At 64.4% G+C, this 18,158-nt stretch overlaps 1 protein-coding gene across 2 annotated transcripts in view; it reads left to right on the top strand.

The window, feature by feature from the left end:
* The window catches only part of KCNQ1 (potassium voltage-gated channel subfamily Q member 1), a 282,518-nt gene that overhangs the window by 234,648 nt on the left and 29,712 nt on the right, over positions 1-18,158 (top strand). For both annotated transcript variants that reach the window (XM_062195648.1, XM_062195647.1), the window contains one exon: positions 176-237. In XM_062195648.1, coding sequence (XP_062051632.1) covers positions 176-237 — 62 coding nt within the window. The remainder of the gene's footprint in view (positions 1-175; positions 238-18,158) is intronic.

The raw sequence follows: 18,158 nt of genomic DNA, 5'->3' as shown, positions 1-18,158 counted from the left end.
AGAGCTGAGCCAGGAGCCGAGAACTCACCCGGGTCTCCCACGTCGGGATGTCTGCGTGCGCAGGAGTGGAGGCAGGGGCAGAGCACGGGGCTCCGGCCTCGTGACCGACGTCCTCCCCAGCCCCAGGCCCCCGCCCCTGGCAGCCCACAACCCTGACTGCTGCTTCACCCCCCAGAAAAGAGCAAGGACCGCGGCAGCAACTCCATTGGCGCCCGCCTGAACCGGGTGGAAGACAAGGTAGGCTGCGCCGGGACGGGTCTCTGGTGGTCAATATGGCGGCACTGCAGGTGGTCACTGCCCGGGGGCAGCATCTTGCTCCGTGTTCCGTCCCCTGTGTGTGCACAGGACTTGGGTCGGGCCGTGGGGTCCACCGCTCTCCTCCCCTCCCCAAGCTGGGCCAGTGGCACGTGACACCGCTGCTGGCAGGTGGCACTGGGTACCCACGAGCCTCTCCCTGGAGTCCGCGGGACGGGCGTCACATGGTGGTGGGCAGTGCCGTCCCCGGGGCGCCCCTGGCCCGTGTGTGCACGGAGAAACCAGAGGCCTTGCTGCTGGGGGCATCTCTGAGCCCGGGGCCAGCTCTGCCCTGGTGAGGAGGGGCCAGGACCTTCACGATGGCCCCTCTCGTGGTCTGCACCCCAAGCGGATGGGAGACCAGGCCCAGCGCCGGGAGCGACAGAGCTCAGAGCCCCACCGAGCTGGCTCTGGGAGGAAGAGGGCGTGTCCTGCTCGCCTGCGCCCAGTGTGTGGTCTGCAGACAGGCTCAGGTGGAATGGATGGCCGTGGCCCCCCCGCCGGGGGCCTGACCACGCCCTGCTGGGGCAGGGGCCTGGGGGGCTACGGCTCCTCTCCTTTCCCAGGCCAGCCACATGGCTTTGCTGGCTGCCAGGGCGCTGGCCGCCGGGATGCCTTCACCCCTCTCGGCGATTCCCCGGGAGCCTTTCCCAGGCCCTCGGAGCCTCCGTGGTTTGAAGCGGCTGTTATCGTGTGGAAAAGCTCGTCAGGCTGTATGGACTTTATCTGAAAGTAACCGAGAGGCTAAAAATAGAGGAGTTTCCGTGGGGCAGGGCTCCGTCTCCCCGGCGACGCCTGGCTCTGGCCCATTCCATCCCGGCTGCAGCTGGGCAGGAGGGGCAGGGCCCTGGGTGGTCCCCCCAGCCCCTCAGCCCAGGCCCCACAATCTGCCCCAAGCCTGGGGTGGCCGTGGGGCCCCAAGACCAGGGAGCAGGAGCAGGCAGGGAGAGCAGGGGCCGAGGCTCTGACACGGGGGCACCCTGGCCCGTGAGCCTGCACCCTGAGCCCCACGGGGGCCTACACCAGCACCAGCTTTTCCCAGGGGGGTTGGGGTCTGTCAGGCAGGCTGGGTGCTGCGTCCGGGAAGGGTGGGCCCAGGGACCACCACGGCTCGGGCTTGTGACTCTTGTGGGTCTGGTGGCTCCGGGCTGGCGTCCCCAGCACAGCGGGACCTGCACGCGGGTAGATGGCCAAGGAAGCCATGGGGGAGCCAGGCAACGGGCCCGTCCTCCCACCATCCCCATCAGCTGCCGTCACAGGAAGGGTAGTGGTTGTCCCTGGACACCCTGGACACCTCTGGCTGGGCTCCTGGGCCCTGTGGGGTCGGCATCTCCAGATGAGCAGTCCCCCAGCCCCCCTGCCAGGGCCCGATTCGGCACCTCTCCTGTGGCTCTGCCCACTGCTGCACGGAACGGGGCCTGGTGTCCTTCGAGGGTGGCAGCCGTGACCGGCAGGCCCCTCCCTGGTCCTGAGCTGGGGTCTGGGCTGGCCAAGGCCAGCGTGGTGGGCCGAGGTGGGGCTGGCGCTGGCCTCAGGGTACAGAACCTCATGCCCGCGTTCCATCAGATGCGAACAACAAAGAGACATGCTTTCTGAGCCCCTGACCCCCAGGCACAAGGGCTAGGAATAAAGCTGGGCTGCGGCTCCCAGCCCCTCGTGGCCTCGGCCACACCGGGCGCAGGGCCAGGTGGGTGCCGGAGGTCCTCGGGCGCAGCTCTGTGCACTGAGGAGGCTGGGAGTGGGGGTCCCTGCCCGGGTCCCTGAGGCCATGGGCGGCACCCACGTTTCTTGCTGAGTCTCAGTCCCTCCGAGGGGTCTGACGCGGACCCGGGCTGCCTGTCACAGGGCCAATGGAGGGTGCAGAGGCAGCGCTGGCAGGCCTGGGCTCAGCAGCCTGCCCGGCCCCACCCCTGCCACTTAGCACTGCCCCTTGGGGACAGACTGTGGGGAAGGGCCTGGCTGGGCCCAGAGGGCACAGAGGCCGTGCGGCCAGGCCCAGAGTCGCCATCACGGCAGTCCAGGGCCATAGACGACCTCGGGGAGCCGGGGACAGGAAATCCAGCAGCCAGCGGCCCTGGGCGCCCACGCCAGCCGCCCCCGCCCCAGCTGCTCCCAGTCCCTCGCTGAGAAGGGCAGCGGGGCAGGGGCCGCTGTGGGTCTGAGAGCCTCTGCTATGAGGCCGGCTCCACCCCTCCTCCCGGCCGCAGGGGCTCGGCTCCCCTTCTGCCCTGCAGACCCCCGACCGGGACCCCCACCCTATCCCTGGGCCTCTCCGCGTGAGCCCCTCCCCAGTGCTTATGTGGAAAACACAGAAGCCGCCCCACGGGCTCCGGGCTTGCGGCGCCGGGTCTCGCTGACCTCATGCTGTGGAGGTCTCGTTCTCTAAGGCGCCCACTCGCACGGGCAGGGACACGGAGGCCCAGAAAGGTCTCGGAGAGCTAGGGGATGAGCCTGACCCCGTGAGGCCGCAGACAGGGAGGTGGGGGTGAGAGAGGGGCAGGGGCAGGGCGGGGAGGAGCAGGTGTCCTCGCTCTCCGGGGTTCCCTGTGGGTCACCCCAGAACCCACGCAGGGCCGGCAGCTGGGGTCGGGGAGCCGGGCCCTCCTTGCTGCCCTGGAAGGTTCTCCCAGCACCGGCCCTGTTTGTGGTGTAGGCCACACCCACCAGGAGCACAGTGGCTGGAGGAGTTTCTTGCCAGTGTGTTTCTGGCCCAGAGCAGGACATGGGAGAGGCCTGGGCTTCCTCGCCCCAGTTCAGGGGCGGGGGTTGGGAAGGGGCCCCCACCACCCGACACTCTGCTGCTGCTTCCTGCCCCACAGACCTTGCCCCTGGGTGAAAATGTTCCAGATCCAGGAGGCCCACGGCTGCCTCCCCTCCCGTGGGACATAGACACCGCCACCCTGACCCTCACTCCCGAGGGACCCCTCCGGGGGCCCCTGAGACTCTCGTCCCCCACCGGGCTCCCAGAGCCTCCTGGGTGCGTCTCCCTGCTCTCACCCCAGCCCTCCGCCGTCTCCTGCTCGGGTCCCTCTTCCCGCCGGCTCCGCCGCCTACCAGGCCCTCCTGGTGTGTGCTGCCAGGCACTGCTGAGATCCCCCAGAAGCGCCCAGGTCGGTGCTGATGGGTGAGGGGCAGGTGCGACCTAACCCTAACCCCCCACCCGGCCTCACGGGGGGGACGAGGTGCAGAAGCAGCCTCGCTGGGCGTCAGGGTGTCGTGTAGACGGTGACGCTGCCTTGTTCCTGAATGTTCTGTGCACCTCAAGGCTGTTCCAGGCCTGGCGTTCTCTGGGGAATTTTTAATTCTGTGGTCACGAATGGCCAATCTGGGTCTCCATTTCTTTGTGTGTCAGTTTTGACGTGAGCCTCCAAACCCCTGTGTTCCCTTGTTTTCACATTCTCGGCCTTCGCTCCCATCTGGGCGTGTGCGGGGTCAGCCGTTCCCCCTCTCCATCCTGAAGGCCGTGTGTTTGTGCCTGGACTCCCTTCCCCCCGCAGCCTGCCGGCCGCGCACCGATTACATGGACGTCTGCACTGGGCTGTCCAGGCTGCAGGTTTTGTCTTTGCTTTGCCCCTCTGCCTTCCTGGCCTGCAGGTGGTCTTGCCGTTCTTCGACCTCCCAAGCTGGGTAATTCACGCTCTAAGCTTCTGGACCTCGAAGACAGGCCCGGGCTGCCACCCCGCAGCGTGGCCGCTGCGCCACTTCAGCTTCCCTGTGCACTTGTCCAGCCCCGGCTGGGACCTCCCGTGATTTTTGCCGTTACTCTCGTTGGGAGATTCCCCAGTGATCCCGCCGCACGGTCACAGGAAGGGACCCGTGCGACGTCCGTCCCCACGGTCCATGGAGAAATGCGTGATCCGGGTTTGGGCCGCTGGAGGTGCCGTGCAGGGCTGTGTCCCTGCCCAGGGGCAAGCTTGCCCGCTGCCTCCTTGGAATCTTCCCGTCCCCACTGGAACAGTCTGGTCATGCCGCTGAGAAAGCACACGGTGAGCGTCTGCTTAGCTTCCCAGGGTCTGTGCCGTGTGGCCTCCCCCACCTTCTCCTCCCCGCTCCTCCCGGCTCCCGGGGGGGCTGGTGTGGTTGGCCTTTTCCCTTCCAGCCCTTTCAAGCTGGAGACACGTCTCATTGTGGGTCGATTTGCATCCCCTAATGACGACGCTGTTGAGCGACTGTTCATGTGCTGATTAGCCGCTCAAAGCCTCCTCTGGGCCGTGTTTACCCAGCTCCTTGCCCACTCTAATTAAGCAGTGTGTTCAGTGTTGGGGATGCAAGCCCGTGATCAAATGCACCCGAGACTGGCACATGTGTCCTCCGTCTCCAGCCCCCCCCCCCCCCCCCCGCGTAGTTCCTCACCTGAGGAAGCCCAGTTTGTCTCTGCTCGCGTGGTTCATGACTTGCACGTTCTGAGACTTCTTTGCCTAACACAAGGTCCTGAAGATTTTCTGCTGTTTTTTCTCCCAGCAGCTGTATAGACGAGCGCCTGCATTCAGCTTTACATTTGTTTCTGAGGTTGTTTTGGAGTGGGCACGAGACAGTCTTAAGTTTTTCTTGTTTGGTTCGCAAGCTTTGATAAATTTACAAACGGTTGCCCGGTACCACTTGCCAAAAAAAACATTTTTCTCTCTCTCAGTCATCATGGTGCCTCTGTGAGAAACCAGTCAGCCACACACATGGGGTTCACCCTGGGCCCCAGCTCTGCTCGGGGTCAAGCCTTCTCTGCCGTCTCGGTCGCTACAGCTTTGCAGTAAGCTCTGAAATCAAGCACAGTGCATCTGCCAAGTCCATTCTTCCTTTGCCAAATTGTCTTTGCCCATTCTAAGACCTACGAATTTGCATATCACTTTTAAGATCAGCTGTCCCTTTTTGCCCAAAAAAACAACAGTGCGTACTGGAGTTCTGGTGTGCGCTGTGCTGACTGTAGATCTAGCTGGAGAAAACTGCACGTTCAGAGTCAAGTCCTATGGTCCATGAACATGGTACATCTCTCCACCAACTCATCTGTCTTAATTTCTTTCAGTGATAGTAGTTTTCAGTATACATTTTTCACAGTTCTTTTATTTGTTTTTATTCAAATATTTGTTAAAGATTTATTTATTTGAGAGGTAGAGTTAGAGAGAGAGAGAGTGGTCTTCCATCTGCTGGTTCACTCCCCAAAGAGCCAAAATGGCCAGGGCTGGGCCAGGCAAAGTCAGGAGCCAGGAGCTTCCTCTGGGTCTCCCACGCAGGTGCAGGGACTCAAGGACTTGGGCCATCTTCTACTGCTTTCCCAGGCCATAGCAGGGAGCTGGGTCGGAAGTGGAACAGCCGGGACTTGAACCGCCACCGCGGCACCAGCTCCCCTTAGAGTTTTCTACATACAGGGCCATGTCCTGTGTGAGTAAAGACAGTTTCGCGTCTTCTCTTTAAATCTGGATGCCTTTAATTTCTTCTTGTTTTTGTTTCTCCATAATCACACTGGCTGGAAGTCGCCATGCAGCATCAGAGAAGATCCTGGGGGACGCATTTGATCCTGCTGGGGGCTCCCACACCTGCCGTGGGGTCTCTGCACGTGGCAGGGGCTCCCACAACTGCCGTGGGCTCCCGCTCCTGCCGTGGGCTCCCGTACCTGCCGTGGGCTCCCACTCCTGCCGTGGGCTCCCGTACCTGCCGTGGGCTCCCATACTGCCATGGGCTCCCCACACCCAACTCTGCGTCTGGCTGCAGACGACCCCTGTGCCCTGATGTGTTGAGTGCTCCTACTGAGGATGCATGTTGGATTTTGTCAGATGCCCTTTCTGTCAGATGCACTGTTCTGTTTGGATGGAGTGACACATTGGTTGGTTTCTGGGAGAAATCCCACTCGGGCACGGTGTCTGCTCCTCTGGATTCAGCTCGCCGAGAACCTTTGTGTATGTCTCCGTGAAGGACCTCGGCCGTGGCCTCCTCTCCTTGTCTGACTTCGATGTCAGATTTTAAAATCCTTGCTGTTCCGTCCTAGCTGTGTCTTCTTGTGGACGCCGTGTGACTTTGTTTCTAAAAACCGTGTCACACGTCTGTACTGAACGCCGTCGACGCGTGTGGACGTGTTTCTGGCGTGTGTTTAGTGATTGACGTTTGCCAGTGTCGCGTGTCAACTTCTCTCCTGCGTCTTGCCTCTGGGGCAGCTCGAGGATTAGCTTTCATTCCACCTTTGCTACTCGTGGCTTCGCAGCTGTGTGTGCCACTGCCATTCCTGCAGAGGTTAGCCTCGGACACTTTAGGGGGTCAACCTGTGCGTCCCAGGCTGGCTGCTCCATTTATCCATGTTGTAACAGAATCGGAGCCTTGGAACACGCTGCCGTCACTACAGCACAAGGGCCTTGGAACACGCTGCGTCCATCACACATAGGACAGGGGCCTTGGAACACGCTGCGTCCATCACACGTAGGACAGGAGCCTTGGAACACGCTGCGTCCATCACACGTAGGACAGGGGCCTTGGAACACGCTGCGTCCATCACACGTAGGACAGGGGCCTTGGAACACGCTGCGTCCATCACACGTAGGACAGGGGCCTTGGAACACGCTGCGTCCATCACACATAGGACAGGGGCCTTGGAACACGCTGTGTCCATCACTCACACCCTGACTTAGCAATTTCGTCGTCCACTTTAGTTTGTGTTTGTTTTTCACCATGCAAATCAGTCGTGTGCTCATCGCTTGGTGCCGGTAAAATTCAGCTGCTTGTCTGCCCCTCCGTCGTCTGTACCCAGACTGCGTCCCCGTCTCCTCCTCCATCGTCTGTACCCAGACTGTGTCCCCGTCTGCATCTCCGTCGTCTGTACCCAGACTGCGTCCCCATCTCCTCCTCCATCATCTGTACCCAGACTGTGTCCCCGTCTGCCCCTCCGTCGCCTGTACCCAGACTGTGTCCCCGTCTGCATCTCCGTCGTCTGTACCCAGACTGTGTCCCCATCTCCTCCTCCGTCGTCTGTACCCAGACTGTGTCCCCGTCTGCCCCTCCGTTGTCTGTACCCAGACTGTGTCCCCGTCTGCATCTCCGTCGTCTGTACCCAGACTGTGTCCCCATCTCCTCCTCCGTCGTCTGTACCCAGACTGCGTCCCCATCTCCTCCTCCATCATCTGTACCCAGACTGTGTCCCCGTCTGCCCCTCCGTTGTCTGTACCCAGACTGTGTCCCCGTCTGCATCTCCGTCGTCTGTACCCAGACTCTGTCCCTATCTGCCCCTCCGTCGTCTGTACCCAGACTGTGTCCCCGTCTGCCCCTCCGTCGTCTATACCCAGACTGTGTCCCCATCTCCTCCTCCGTCGTCTGTACCCAGACTGTGTCCCCATCTCCTCCTCCGTCGTCTGTACCCAGACTCTGTCCCTATCTGCCCCTCCGTCGTCTGTACCCAGACTGTGTCCCCGTCTGCCCCTCCGTCGTCTGTACCCAGACTGTGTCCCCGTCTGCCCCTCCGTCGTCTGTACCCAGACTGTGTCCCCATCTCCTCCTCCGTCGTCTGTACCCAGACTGTGTCCCCATCTCCTCCTCCGTCGTCTGTACCCAGACTGTGTCCCCATCTCCTCCTCCGTCGTCTGTACCCAGACTCTGTCCCTATCTGCCCCTCCGTCGTCTGTACCCAGACTGTGTCCCCGTCTGCATCTCCGTCGCCTGTACCCAGACTGCGTCCCCGTCTGCATCTCCGTCGTCTGTACCCAGACTGCGTCCCCGTCTCCTCCTCCATCGTCTGTACCCAGACTGCGTCCCCGTCTCCTCCTCCATCGTCTGTACCCAGACTGCGTCCCCGTCTGCCCCTCCGTTGTCTGTACCCAAACTGTGTCCCCATCTCCTCCTCCGTCGTCTGTACCCAGACTCTGTCCCTATCTGCCCCTCCGTCGCCTGTACCCAGACTGCGTCCCCGTCTCCTCCTCCATCGTCTGTACCCAGACTGTGTCCCCGTCTCCTCCTCCATCGTCTGTACCCAGACTGTGTCCCCGTCTGCATCTCCGTCGTCTGTACCCAGACTGCGTCCCCGTCTGCCCCTCCGTCGTCTGTACCCAGACTGTGTCCCCATCTCCTCCTCCATCGTCTGTACCCAGACTCTGTCCCTATCTGCCCCTCCGTCGTCTGTACCCAGACTGTGTATCTGGGGTCACTTCTGTTCTGGCTGAAGTATTCATTACAGTCTCCCCCAGTGAGCATCAAAATCTCTGATTTTGTGTTTGGAAAGGACTGTTTTACTGTCCATCCTAGGTATTTCCACCAGCTGTAAAACATTAGGCCAAGGGCTGGCGCTGTGGTATAGTTGGCTGAGCCGCTGCCTGCAGCACCAGCATCCCACATGGGCACTAGTTCCATTCCCAGCTGCTCCACTTCCCATCCAGCTCTCTGCTAACGCACCCAGGAAAGCAGTAGAAGATGGCCCAAGTCCTTGGGTCCCTGCACCCATGTGGGAGACCCGGAAGAAGCTCCTGGCTCCTGGCTTCCGATTGGCTCAGGTTTGGCTGTTGCAGCCATCTGGAGAGTGAACCAGCAGATGGAAGACCTCTCTCTCTCTCTCTCTCTCTCTACCTCTCTTTGTTACTCTGCCTCTCAAATAAATAAATAAATCTATAATAAGTATGTAATCAAATGTGAGGCCCCAGTTGCTGAAATGCTTTGCCCGTTGACGTGGAAAACGTGAAATTGCCCTTTGGCCCCACTGCTGCACGGGGGTGAGGACGCGGATGAAGAACCGTGGCTCCCGGGAGCCGGCGTCTGCCTGGGCCGTGCTGGTGGATCCTTTAGTCGGCTCTGCCTGTGCCGCCTGAAGCTGTGGTTGGTGCTTTGTTATCAGGCCTCATACCAACTGGAAGCCCTTAAAACTGTGCCTCAACATCACTGTCTCCTTCCGGGGTCTCCATGAGACAGGCAGTGTAGACGTCTCACTCCTCTACGTCTCAGCCCCCATGAGACACGTGGTGTAGACCGTCTCCTCTATGTTCAGCCCCCATGAAACACACAGTGTAGACCGTCTCCTCTACATCTCAGCCCCCATGAGACACATGGTGTAGACCGGCTCCTCTACATCTCAGCTTCCATGAGACATGTGGTGTAGACCGTCTCCTCTACATCTCAGCCCCCATGAAACACGCAGTGTAGACCATCTCCTCCACATCTCAGCCTCCATGAGACATGTGGTGTAGACCGTCTCCTCTACATCTCAGCCTCCATGAGACACGCAGTGTAGACCGTCTCACTCCTCTACATCTCAGCCTCCATGAGACATGTGGTGTAGACTGTCTCATCTATGTTCAGCCCCCATGAAACACGCAGTGTAGACCATCTCCTCTACATCTCAGCCTCCATGAGACATGTGGTGTAGACCGTCTCCTCTACATCTCAGCCTTCATGAGACATGTGGTGTAGACTGTCTCATCTATGTTCAGCCCCCATGAAACACGCAGTGTAGACCGTCTCCTCTACATCTCAGCCTCCATGAGACACGCAGTGTAGACGTCTCCCATATGTCTCTAGGGTCTTTCTTTTTTACCGCTTTGTCTCTGTACCGTATTCTGGACAATCTTCCGTGCCATCTTCCAGTTCCTTCTTCGACTCTGTCTAGTCTGCCGTGAGCCCCGCGCAGGGACCCCTGGACTCCAGTCGCCACTGCGCCACCGCACTCTGCTCGCTTTATCCTCCTGCTCCGCACTCACTCAGGCCGCTCAAACATTTCCCGGCGTGCGGAGAGCTGGCTTGATGCGGGCGTGGGGACCCCTGAGGTGCCTCGCATCCCTGCTGGGCCTGGGTGTTCTCTGCTGGCTCTCATCCGTAGTGTTTCATTTCCTTTGTGTGTTTTTAAATACAGTCGTAAGCTCATATATCTTAAAATCATATCTGTGGAAACTTGTGGGCCTGGCGCGAGGTTGGGGTCCTCGGAGCAGGTCCCTGCCGCCCGCCTCCACAGCCCGCCTGACGCCAAGTTCCAGAAGCCCCAGGGGCCCCGGGTCCGAGTGTCCACGCTGAGCGGGGACCAGCGTGTGGACAGGACCTCCGGCCACGGCCTGCTTCCCAGCGCCGTCGGGAGCGTGGGACTTCCGGCTCTCCCAGGGCGCCCCACCCGCATGGGTTCTGTCCCCTGTGGGGCGGCGGCTCCCACACCTCGGCGCCTGTCTTAGGGGCCTCCTTGGTCTGCGTGCAGACTTCACAAAGGTGAGCCCTTGCCCACGCCGTTCTAAACAGCCCTGGAGGTTGTCCCGTAGCTGAACAGGATCAGCATTTGATTTACTAAGACTGAAGCCAACTGACATTCGGGTCCCGGTGGGTGCCATGGGCCGGCTTGGCCCCGCGTTCGCTGGGCCAGTGAACCTGCTCAGAACGAGGGCGAGTGGGGGCAGGCGTGACAGCAGCATGACATCCGCCGGCCCCAGCAGCCCCCCTGGCCTCTCCCCCACCTCCTGTCTCCCCGGGCCCCTCCGTAAGCTCCCTTCCTTTGAGCCCCTCTCCCCCCTGCCCATGGCCAGCGGCTCTAGGGGCTCCCTGAGGAACCCCCCGGCTGGCGTTCTGGTTCCCCGTTGGGGTCTGTGTCCCCCTCCTCGCTTTTCCCTCCTGCAGCGTGTCACTCAGGAGGCCCTGCCCCACCCCGGCCGCCATCCACGGCTGCCACGGAGCGCCGGGCACGGGCACGGGCAGCCCTGCCCCCGACACTGCCGCGCGGGCTCTTTGAGTGACAGGGCCGTAAATAGGCCAGGCGTGGGGCCGTGCCTGATCAAAGGGCTCCCTGTAGAAGCCGCCATCAGGCTGCTATTCTGGGCCCTGGTTATTTTAAGGTTCGTGTGTTTTTCCCTTCCTGAGCAGCGTCCTGGTGGATGGCGGAGTCCCGAGGTGCCGGCCTTCCAGGCCAGCCACACAAGCCCTGTTTTGTCTAGGGTTTCAAAGATAAACCTATAATGAAAGCGTCGTTTGAGGCTGAGCCCCGCCACCCCCGTTCCTGGGCGGGGGTGGGTGTGTCTGCCGGGGAGTCCCTGGAGACAGTCGGGGGCCCCGAGCCTGCCACACATCTCACGTCGGCCCACCCGCCGCACCCCCAACGCCCCAACCCTGAGCCAGGCTCGGGGCGGCCCACCTTCGGCCGCCGTGGGAAGGCGCTGGCTCCAGCGGCGGCCACTGCCGCGTGCACTGAAGTCCGCGTGCCAGGGAGTGGTAGCGGCCTGGCTTCCAGCGGCAGGATCCCGGGAGGCAATCGGAGCCTCGGATCCAGCCTTGGGTGCGGGGCGGGATCTGGGAAGTCGCCCCTAATTTGTAGCTGCGAGAGCCGGGAGACTTGGGGAAGGAGGCAGGTGAGCTGACGTCTCCGTGGCTGCCCTCCCTGTGTGCTCATGGGGTACCCATGCACCCTAGTGCGGCTCGAAGAGGGGCTGAGAGCAAGGCCGTGCCTTTCTCCTGGGCCGAGACGCGCAGTCGGCTCTCTCTGCCAGGTCGCCAAGGCCCCGCCCCTGACCGCCCCTGGCTCCGGCCCCTCCAGGTGCTCCTGTGGCCCACCCCTCCCCGGGGTGCATCGCAGGTGGAAGCATTGGACTCCAGGGGGTGCCCTGGACAGGAGGTGTCTGGCGGTCCCCCTCCAGGCGCCTGCCCTGGTCCTCAGACCTTGCTCGGCCTCCCCACCCCAGGTGGACATCTCCCAACCCCAGCGGCCTCTGAGGCCGCCCCTGCTCCCTGGAGCTCCACATGGCCAGGTGGGGAGTGTTGGTATCCCCCTCCCCACCCCGGCCTGAAGAAGGGCACCAGCTCTCAACTGCCCGGCCGGGAGTGGCCCATGGCCCCTGCCTGTGTCCCGTCCGTGAGGGTCGGGTGGCCCTGCCCGAGGCCTCGGCAGCTGTGGTCCCGCCCTGCCTCCCCACAGGAGTGCGACAGTGATGCCCACGGTCACCGTGTGGCCACCAGACTTCACGTTCAAACCAGACTGCACAGCAAACACTGCACCCCCGCCCGTGCCGGAGGCCACGTGGCCCGCCCCTGGCAACCTCGGCAGCCCCCACCCACGAGGCCCACGCGCTGGGCCTGCTTCTCTGAGGGCGGCAGTCGGCAGTGGCCGTGCTCGTGTGAAAGGAGCACACAGGGCTGTGGGAGGGGCCTTGGGCGGCTCAGGGTCCGCACTGCTGCCCAGCCCCCCAGCCCCTTCCTCATCCACGGCCTCCACGATAAGCCACAGCCAGGAAGTGGGAGGGCCGGGCTACAGCTGCCCGTCCCCCCGCCCCTCCGTGTCCCTCTCGGGGCTCCCAGGAAAAGCTGCCAGGCCGCCATCGGATCTCCTGCTGGCCTGTCCAAGCTCTGGGGAAGGGGAGCCCCAGCTGCCGGGGAGGGGTCCTCAGTGACAGGCAGCGAGTGGCGCCAGCGCGGCCCCCTCCCAGGCGGTGTCTCCAGCCTGGGAGGAAGCCGCAGAGGCCTGTGTACCCTCTCGGGGACCCCCGGCCTGGCCTGGACTCCCAGAGCCCACTCCCCCGGCCCAAGGGCCCCCTTGCGTCAGGTGCTCTGCCTGGGGCCAGCAGCCTGGCTCCCCAGCCCGCCTCCGGGGGCAGGGTGGGGATGGCGCTGGCCCTGATCCTCTAGTGGGGCCCCCCTGAGGCAGAGCTGAAGGGAGCCAGGTGTCAGGTGAGGCTAGAAGAAGCCCTCCTGCCTCTCAGCTCAGAGCCAGGCCCAGAGCTGGGGGCGCACATCCGGCATAGGTCAGCGTGGGCTGCCTGGGGGGACGCTGTGGGGCAACCCAGTGCTGACAGAGGGCGAGACGTGGGGGTCCCGCCTGGGGCCCCTCAGACCTGCCAGAGACGGCTGTGGCCACCGGCACTGGGGGACAGTACGGTGTCAGAGCATCGGCTCAGGGGATGCCCTGCCCCCTGCCTGTGACACCCCTGTGACAGTCCGGGGCCCCACCACTCACTCCACAGATGGGGCGGCCCACAGCTAGGGCCCACGTGCGGCCCTGCCCCCTCCCTTCCCACCCTCGCCATGCAGCTGAGGAGCAGGGGCGGGGGCTCCAGCCCCACCTTGTGAGTGGCCATGAGACCCGGGGGGCCTCAACCCTGCCCAGGCAGTAGAAGGGACGATGGCAGCACCGCCGTGCCCAGGGCTGACCAGGCCAGCCCGGAGGAGGCACCTGTGCAAGGGCGGCCCTTCCCGGCCCCTCCTGCGGCCCTGGGCGACGTCCTCAGCCGTCCCCCAGGATCGTCCTTGCCCTCCCTTTCTCGGGGTGTCTCTCCCGGGCTGTGGGGGACAGTCCCTCTCCTGAGTGCCTCTGACCTCAGACATCCTCATTCTGGAGAGGTTTTGCTGCCATCGTCGTCCCGAGGGGCAGAGCAGGACGGGCGCAGGCGGCGCCCTGTGTGTCCACGGCGCCCGTGGCCTGGCCAGGGCATGTGATCCGTGGGCCCTTGGTCCACAGGGCTGGGCGTGAGGGCGGCCTGCAGCCTTGTCCGTGCGGCCACCTCAGCCAACCTCAGAAAAACATGTATTTTGGTCAAAATGGGCCCCTTTTTCCAGCGTGTCGCTCTGTGGGTCGGGGTGCAGCCTGCCCCCTGCGGCTCCTGCATATTAAGCAGTGGCTTGGTCACCACCAAAAATAGATGTCCCGACCTGGAGCTTGGGCGGCCCCTGCACCCCGGGAGGGCCCGGGCCGGGGGCTGGCCAGGCAACTCCGGAAACCACGGCCCGTGAAGGCGGGAGCCCGCCAGGGACAGCGAGGGAGCCAGCGGGAGGCAAGGCCTGCACATCCCCCCAGCACACACACCCAGGTCCCCCTGCCAAGGCGCAGCCAGGCCCAGCCAGGGTCGGGGGGCTGGGCGGCAGGTGGCGGCCAGCAGGTCCTGCCAGGAAGTCACCCTCGGCGAGCCGCGGCCCCGGCTCTGCAGGTGCGGGCCTCCGGCCTCACTCTGGACGGCGGCCACGTCCACAAGATGGCTGACGCTGCCCCTCAGAAGGCAGGGAGCCGCGCGGGGCCGGTGTTTACTCTGCCGCGCGAGCTGCCGCGAGCTGCCCGGTCCTGAGCGCTCCGGAGGCAGATGGAAATTTTTGTGGATCCAACATGGGGCTGAGACGCGCTGGGCTGTTTGGGTTGGCAGCAAGCTCCCTCCCCACCCGTTCCATCCGCCGCTTCCCGCCCTGCGCCCAGCATCCATTCATGCTCCCTCCCTCGCTCCCGCCTGGAGCACGGCCCCTCCCCCGGCTGGAAGAGGCCGCAGGATGAGGGAGAGGTGCCTCTCGGAGGCCCTTCTGCAGCCGGGGGGCCATGGCCGCCAGGTCTTCGCCTGGGAAAGGCGGGGAGGACTGGGGAGGGCGGCGGTCAGCAGGGCTGCTCGGGGCCTCTGTCCAGGCAGATCCAGGCGCCCCTCAAGGAACTTGGGGTTCATGTGTCTGCAAGGGAGGCCCTGGGGGTGAAGGGCAAGTCTCGGCCCCCAGGCCCCAGGTTGGACCACCGCGGGAAGGCAGCTTCATGGCCAAAGCCGTGGGTTAAGGAGGGTCTCAGAGGCCTGGGGGCCTTGGGGCTGTACTTGGAGGGGTTTGGGGCTGGGAGGTTTCAGCAGCACATGTGGCACGTGGGCGTCGGCTCAGACTGCCCCCGCTGCCCGCCCACCCCACGAGGGACACAGGCGGTCAGCCTGCACAGGCCCCCTCTGTCCCCCGCCGGCCGGGAGCTGCAGGTTAGGCCTGGCACATAAAGAGCCATCTGTGTGGGACTCGAGGTGGCCGGGCACCCGCACAGCCCCGCTCTGTCCAGCGGGCGGGGGTCCCACCTGGGGTGGGGCTTCGAAGGAGGCTGTGAGGTTGAGGCTCGGGCGACCCGCGTCCCTGGCCACTCTCTGCTGGGCGCGCGCATTGACAAGGGATTCAGCCTTGCGGGCGGTCCCGCACCATTGCCCCCTCCATGTGCAGAGGGCGGAGCTGTGCCCATGGTTGGGGGCCCCTCGCCCCCACACTTGGTCCCCAGCCCGTGTGTGCCCTCGGCAAACAGGCCTTGCTGGCCTGCAGCGAGGGATGGCCACCTTGGGGACAGAAAGTGAAAAGGCTGGGGAGGGGACCTGGAGTGGCACGGTGTACAGCTGCTCACGCTGTCACTCGGCCCTGCCCCCCTCACTCACCCCTGCGCTGGTCACGACGTCACTCGGTCCCTCAGGCTCACTCGCTCCTGTACGCGGTCACTCCCTCCCCCAGCCATTCACCCCCCTCGTGGTGATTAACAGGCTGCATGGCCCGTGCACCCCGTGGTGGACACGCTGGTCCCCGCCCCTCGGAGGAGGACATGCACGCTGACCTGTGGTCATCGGCTTCCCTTTGCCGGGCAGGGGTCCCCCAGTCAGCAGGGCCTGGGGTCTGGGGCCAACGGGGATTGAACAGGGTGGAGGGTGGTGCAGGGGAGAGGAGCAGCCTGTGCAGCAGCCCTGGGGACGGAGGGGCCTCCCCCCGAGACCAGGAGGTTCTGCAGGACAGGCCTGGCGATTGAGGGGCAGGGTGGCCAGGCCGGGGGCGGGGGTGGCTCCTGCTTTGGGGGAGGTGGACTGTGGCCGTGGAATTCGGAATGGTGCCGGCATGGTGGGTGGTGGACCAGGGCGGAGTCCCAGGGGCGCCTGGCCCCACACAGTCTGCTGGACTAGACAAGTGGACAGAGTGGGTGCAGGTCAAGGGGTCGCCGGGTCTCCAGCAGAACCCCTGAATGGGGGTGCTCTGCCCAGAGGGCTGCCGGCAGAGCGAGTCTGGGAGGGGTACTGCAGACCACTTGATGGAAAAGCTCGGCGTGGTGCGGCAGAGGGGGGCCGTGAGCGGGCGGGGCAGCAGGTGAGAGATGGGGAAAGGGACAGGGAGGGAGCACCGTCTGCTCCTCTCTGCCCGGGTGCTGGGGGCTCAGGACCCAGAGGCCGCCATGGGTTACTCCCCACAGTCGTCAGGGGAACCCGGCCAGGCCTGGGAGGACAAGTAACAAAGGCAGGTGGACAAAGCCGCCCGTGGGCACAGGAGGCAGCCTGAGACTTCCGACAGCACCGTCCGCAGTCCCACACCTGCCCTGCCCGCAGTCCCTGTCCTCCAGGGTGGGGACCGTCCACGAGACCTGGCCCAGTGAAGGCCATGAGCAGAGGCCCCACTGCACCCTGGGAGGTGACCAGTGGGAAGGCCCCTCCCTGCTGTGGTGGGTGGCACCAGAGGGTCACGCCCTGGCCTGTCATTCAAGGCTTATATAGGCGCCGTGGCCGTGAGCTGCCCTGGGGGCTGGGGAGGTGGCCAGCAGGGCCCCAGGGTCTCGCCTGGACTGGCCCGTCTGGACCCCACCATTTCCCTGTGGCCCTGGGACTGGAGCCCTGGAGCAAGACCACCTGTGGTCCCCAAGGCCGCGTCTTAGGGACGCAGCAGGAGCCCAAGGACCTGCACCCCCAGTGTCACAGTTCCATACCCGGGAGGCCGGGGCAGCCTCGCCCTACACGTGACCCAGCACTCTGAGCCAGCAACGACACTGGAACGCGAGCTGGCTGCCACCTGGGCCGGCCCAGCCCCCCAAGCCCCTGCCCGGCGGAGCTGCCCACAGCGGCCAGGCCTGGCGGGAGTCCACTATGGATCCGGCCTGGCTAAGGAGAGGGGCCGCGTCGGTCCTCGTCACCCCCCAGGGTCACCGCGATCGTGAGGCTGCAGGAAGTGCCCTGCCCCCTCTCAGCACCTGTCGGTCTGCAGCCTTTGTACTCTGAGACCGGGCAAAGCCAGGCCAGGCCTCCACCCCTTCAGCTCACAACCCCCCACCCCGGCGGCCGCGTGCCCCCCACCCCGGAGCCAGCCCCGGAGATGATGGGTGCATCGCGGGGCCGGGCGGCATGAAGCTGCGGTTTCCCAGGCAGGGAGGACTGTGGGCCGTTCTTCCCGCCGCAGGCCGCCTGGGGCCTGTCCTTGTCCCCACACAGGCCCCCATTGCTGTGCCGAGCCACCCGCACCACCTGACAGATGCGACCGACCGGCGACAAAACGATGGGGCCGGGCCGCACTGGCCCTGCGGTGCCGATGAAGGCGGCCTTTATCCCCGCCGTAAATGGGTTCTGTGTCCAGGGAGACTGTGCCGTCCCAGGCCTCACCCCCCGAGGGCCAGGGTGGCGAAACTGGATCATCAGGGAGAGACTTCACAGCGCAGGGGCTGGTGGCAAGTGGTGGCAGCCCACCGTCCCCAGGCCACAATGGGGCATTGTTCCCGGCCTCACCTGGGCGCTCTGCAGCGGGGACGCAGCCGTGGCCTTGAGGCAGCCACTCTAGGAGGCTCAGGGGGGTGTGGGGGGCTAGAGGCCAGGGACGGGGCCGGGCCCAGGGGGTCACACCATGAATGGGCGCTGGCGTGCTCGCTCGCAGCCCCGGCTGTGCCTGGGAGGCTGGCAGGCAGGGTCTGCGACCCCAGGCCAGGGGCCCTTTACCCGGAGCTCCTCTCTCTTCAAGGTTCTTGCCCGGCTGGACCCCCAGTGCCCACAGCCACAGCCGCCACACGGGCAAGCCCCACCCCCAGACACCTGCCACCAGCCTCGGAGCTTGAGGGGCCTTCTCCCTGGGCCTCTGGCCGCTGCTCATGTGTCTTGGCGGTTCCTGGTCTCTGCGCGGGAGGGGACAGCACAGCCACCTGCCCTTCCTGTGTGGCCTGACTTTCCCTCACCTCTGCCCACACGGGGGGCCCTCAGCACCTGGCTGCCAAGTCCCAGCCCAGGTATGGGGGACACCCCTTCCCTCTGCCACTTCCATCCCCACCCGGGCGTGGGTCCCCACTCTCTGCCGCCCCAGAGAGCCATCCTTGCCCTCGTGTCCCCGCCACAGCCGTCCTGCACGTGTGCCCAGCGTCAGCCCGCGGGAGCCTGTGGTAGCAGCCAGCAGAGCAGGGGGCTACACCACCCACACCCCTGTTCCTGGCTGCCCTG

Source organism: Lepus europaeus, chromosome 7 (genome assembly GCF_033115175.1).
Source record: "Lepus europaeus isolate LE1 chromosome 7, mLepTim1.pri, whole genome shotgun sequence".
Lineage (NCBI taxonomy): Eukaryota > Metazoa > Chordata > Mammalia > Lagomorpha > Leporidae > Lepus > Lepus europaeus.
This window is presented reverse-complemented; position numbering and strand designations above follow the sequence as displayed.